General features: G+C 40.4%; 1 protein-coding gene across 1 annotated transcript; it reads left to right on the top strand.

Moving 5' to 3' along the window:
* The first annotated feature begins 2,253 nt into the window (after positions 1–2,253).
* LOC111388738 (transcription factor WER-like) lies at positions 2,254–4,172 on the top strand. Its single transcript, XM_023013526.1, has 3 exons — positions 2,254–2,435; positions 3,129–3,191; positions 4,010–4,172. The coding sequence occupies exons 1-3, from the start codon at positions 2,254–2,256 to the stop codon at positions 4,170–4,172; spliced, it is 408 nt and encodes a 135-aa protein (XP_022869294.1).
* The last annotated feature ends 653 nt before the right edge of the window (positions 4,173–4,825 follow it).

Below are 4,825 nucleotides of genomic sequence, written 5' to 3'. Positions count from 1 at the left end.
TTGCATGGACTACGTGGCACTCTTCCCGGTGTTGGTCTGTATACACTTTACTCCATGGTAATTTGATCTCTGTGTGGACTTACATTTTGTATATATGCTGATTATTGGGTTTGTGACTTTATGCTTATTGTTGAGCTCGATTGCATATTTGGTTACATACTTCGTTTCATTCCACATTTCAAAATTTTGAAATTCGGGGTTAATTTTGTAATTTCTAAGAGTTCTGCCATTTTTTTTAAAAAAAAAATTCAAAATTGTGGTGCTATTTTTGAAATTTGAGTTTTGGCTCGAGGCTCGCGTGCCGTTCCCTCGAGCAAAAATAACAGTGTTGTTTTCGCTCGAGTCTCGCTGTTGTCTCGCTCGAGCGACAGTGTGGGTATTTGAATTCTGATTCTTCATTTCGCGCATTATTTTTTCATTTTTCTCCCTACATTTACATACATTTCTTCTTTTTTGTTGCAATTTCTTCAAATACTCTTGATAATTGATCGATTCGAAGCACTTACACCCGATTTCAACATCAAAATTCCATCTTGAACATCATTTGAGGTGGTTTTTCTTGTTGTTTCTTCGTTTTTTTTGTGTTTTTGCATTTTCTGCATGTTTGTTCGGTTTTGTGAGCATCATTGCTTAATTCTTATGGATTCTGCGCCTCTTGCATCTCTTTGATTCATGGATTGCCATTTCTCGCACTTTTATTCAAAGTTTAGCTCGCATTGTGTGATTCTTTGTTGGTTATTTTAAGTGTGTTTCTTGTTTTTTCTTCCATGTTCGTCGACTTCGTTCTTGCATTCCGTAACTCCGATTTGCATGTGGTTTGTTTCATTTTGAAGAGCATGTTGCCTAGTTTGTGGAGTTGTGCTTGGTTACGTAGGTGTGTCTCGTGTGTGCTTGGGAATTCGTGCCGAAGTGACGCACGCCACGTGTTCGATGCAATGCCCTAGATATTTTCTTGTTTTCTTAGGGTTGTTTGGGTATTTTTCTCATTCTACTTTTGCTTCGTTGTGGCTTTACGAATATTCTTCGTTGGGTTTCCAGTCGTGATGACTTTGCTCTTAGGGTCGATCACGTTTTTCGATGTATCACTTTTGTGCCTCATTTGTGTGCACGGTGTGTCATGACACGTTGCATCGTTTCGTGTGCATTTTTCATGTGACTCATTTCTTGCCTCTTTACGTGTGCCAGATGGCCCGTAAGCGATCACATCCCTCTTCCCAGCCGACTAGTGGTTCGACCTCTTACAGTCGATCAAGGTTCATTTCTGCTACAGCCCAGGAGGTCTTCACTTCCCAGTTCTCCTTACGCCCCGTTCTCGTGGAGCGTGAGATAATTTTGTCTGACCTTACCATAGATATAGCTGCCCTCTTAGTGTCTCGGGGTTGGGAGCCTTTGCTTGTTGGTCTATCACCTCCACCCCCTCTCCTAGTTCAGGAATTCTATGCGAATATCCACGATATTGACGGGTCGTCCTTTAGGGTATTTTTGCGGGGTCATTCTTTTAGGGTTACACCTTCTGCCGTAGCTCAGGCCTTAGGTATACAAGAGATTTCCCATCCTACGTACCCCTATATTTTACCCTCTGCTGTTCCGGTCGACTCTCTTGTTCGGTCGACGATTTTGAACACGCCGTCTGTCGGGGGGCCTACGGCGATGGCCACGGGTTCTCTTCCCACTGATCGTCAGGTTTTGTTGCGTATTGTGTGCACAAACCTATGGCCCGTAGCCCATACTTCTTCCTTACCCATGGGGCGGGCCCGCTTTCTCTATGTCTTCCTTCGCGGGGACTCGATTGACCTACCCAGCTTTGTTTGCCAGCAGATTTTGGCTTCGTTTCGTACTCTGGGGGGTCGGATCGGGTTACCTTATGCCTGCTTGATTTATAGGGTTGCTTTATTTTTGGGTGCTTCATTCCCTGAGGGTTCGACTCGTCGCATAGGACGTCCGATTGGACAGCAGACTATTCATCAGAGTCGTTCCCATATTCCGTCTTCCTCTTCTTCTGCTCAGGCTACAGTGGCGGCTGCAGCTGTTGATGCTTTTGATTGTTCTGAGCCTCTCGATCCTATTTTTGATATACTTACTGGGGGTTCTCGGGTATTCCTTCCATCTCGTCCCACTCCTCCTTTGGCTATTCCGCTCAGCTCCTCCCGTCCTTCGACGTCTACTTCTGTTCCTGGGGTGGCTACGTTGTCCATTGACCCCATGGTGCCGATTCTGGGTCAGATGTCTACACTGATCGAGCAGTAGGCTCGTATGATAGCTGAGATCACGCAGTTACGTGCTGCTTCGGAGCGTCAGTCAGTCGAGATGTCTACGTTTCGCCGTGCTCTTGCTGTCTGTCAGCGTCAGTTGCGCTGGATTCGAGATCATTTGGAGGAGAGCACGAGTGCTGAGAGTGGTTCTGATTCTTCCAGTGCTGGAGATGATGCTTCTTAGTTCGTTTTGTTGCTTTAGCTTTTCTTTGGCCCTTTGTGACAAAAAGGAGGAGTAGATTAATTGCGTTGATATGGAGTAGATTGCATAGATATTGGAGCAGATAATTATTTTTTGATAACTGTGATATAAAGTTGATGTATATATGTCATTTTATAACTAGATTAAGTTTCTGATGTTTTGGCAATCTTAATGTCTGTTTTAGTCTGGATGCTACAACAATCAGAATTCATTCACACAGTTCTTGAATCCAACAACCATATCTAATCTTGCCATCTGCATAAATAACTATCAAAACACAAATATAAGATTAAGAGAGATTGATTACCAAATATTGCTTCTTCAATCTGTTCTTCTTCTTCTTCTTCTTTCAAAATATGGTGAATCAGTGATTGGACTTTGGAGTCACACGGGTTCACACTTTGCAGGTTATAAGTCATGGTTTTCTTATAGTCTGCGTCCTTTTTTTGGTGACTCAGGTGTCTGAGTTTCACCTGACTAATCCTGAGGAGTGACAGCTTTCCTCTCTGATTTGTACAGTCTGTGTCCTTACTTCTTCTCCAGAAGGTTATAAGGTCAGATATACAATTTTTTTAACTCTTTTCAAATTTGATGACTTCTACCTAAAATTTATGGAATACTGGTTTCATAGGGACTTGAATAGAATGCCTTGGTAAATATACTGGTTCTTACAGTACAGCAAAAGCAAATCGAAAACTAGCAGAAGAAGTTGAAAATTCAGTTAACTCAGTTAATTAGTTAGTTCTGTTAGTTAGTCAATTAGAAAGTTAGTTTGTCAATTAATTGAACCAGCTGGTATGTCTATAGATGGTTGAATGTAACTCACAAAGTTCTTACAAAGTTCTCAAGTTCTAAGTAATGAAGTTCTTCTTCTGCTTCTTCATCAGTTTTTGCCTTTTATTTCTGAGTTTCTGCATGTATAGTTGCTGGGTTCAATGTAACCTGAGTTGATGAACTTTTCATGGCATCAGAGCTATCATAAATTCTTCCCTTTATTCATCAACAATTCACTTGAAGCATGTCAAGCTCAATCAATTCTCTTTTCAATTCTGCTGATGATCTAACCTGTCATTATTATCTACATCCTAGTAACAATCCTAATGCACTGATTGTTTCTGAAATCTTCAATGGAAACAATTGCACCTCTTGGAGCAGTTTAATTTCCGTCAAACTCCTTATTGGAACGGTTTAAATTAATAATAATAATAAAAGAGTTATTTATAAATAGTTAGTAGTACTTGTTGATCCTTGCGGGTAAAAAGTGAGTTGAGTATTTTTATTTAAAAAGAAAATGAAAGAAAGAAAGAAAGATTGTAAACATGTGCCGGACATATGCAAATAATTTATGAATACTATCCTTTCTTAAAAGCTTCCAATGATATAATCCTCTACCTCTAGAATTCAAATTTAGTGAGTGTACGAGTATTATAGCAGCTATTTCTTAAAAAATCTGATCGGATTATATATGGTTACACTCATTCAAAATATTCAATATCTCATGAACATTATAGATAGAACTGAAATTTAATCTTATCATATGATTACCCATAATTAGTATTGATAAAGGGGTTGCATATCTTTCAGGTATAGCAAGATGTGGGAAGAGTTGCAGACAGCGGTGGGTGAATTATCTCAAGCCTGGAGTGAAACCGGGGAACTACAGCAAAGAGGAAGAGGATTGTATCATGGAACTACATGCCAAACTTGGAAACAAGTAGAAAATCATCCTTAACTAATTAGAATTTATCGCATAAATATTAGCAGTTTTAATGAAGGGCATAATATGTGCACAATTTTGATAAATAGTTTTGGGAAGACACTCTTCCAAAGATGCCCAAGATCCAACAAACTTGAAATGTGAAAAAATCTCAAACCACTTGAAAAGATAAGAAATTGGGGAAGAAATGTTTTTTCAATATATATGAAGAACAATGGATTGGATTACTTGAACAAGCCTCAAGTTAATCCCAAAGAAAGAAAAATGGCTTTGAATTTATACCCAAGAAGAACAAACTCTTACTTGACAAATTCTATCCAAGCCCTCTCTATTTTTCTCTCTCAAAATCAGGTCCTTTGCTGGAAGGGGAAAAATCTGATATATATAGCTCAATCCGGGGCGCCTAGGCGCCATGTTGCTGCTTTGGATCTACATCGAGGCGCCTAGGCGCCATGTTCCTACCTCCCTTTCGGTATCGGGGCGCCTAGGCACCCATGAGTGGTGCCTAGGCGCCATGTTTCTGCTTCCATGCAGCATGGCCAGCGCTTAGGCGCCCAGCTCTTCTTCTCCCATTTCTCACAATTCTCCACCTCGTACATCATTTGATAGACGTCAAATTTTGGACGAACAAAAGAAAAAGCAGCAAGCGCCAAA

This window comes from Olea europaea, unplaced genomic scaffold (assembly GCF_002742605.1).
Source record: "Olea europaea var. sylvestris unplaced genomic scaffold, O_europaea_v1 scaffold5268, whole genome shotgun sequence".
In the NCBI taxonomy this organism is placed as follows: domain Eukaryota; kingdom Viridiplantae; phylum Streptophyta; class Magnoliopsida; order Lamiales; family Oleaceae; genus Olea; species Olea europaea.
This window is presented reverse-complemented; position numbering and strand designations above follow the sequence as displayed.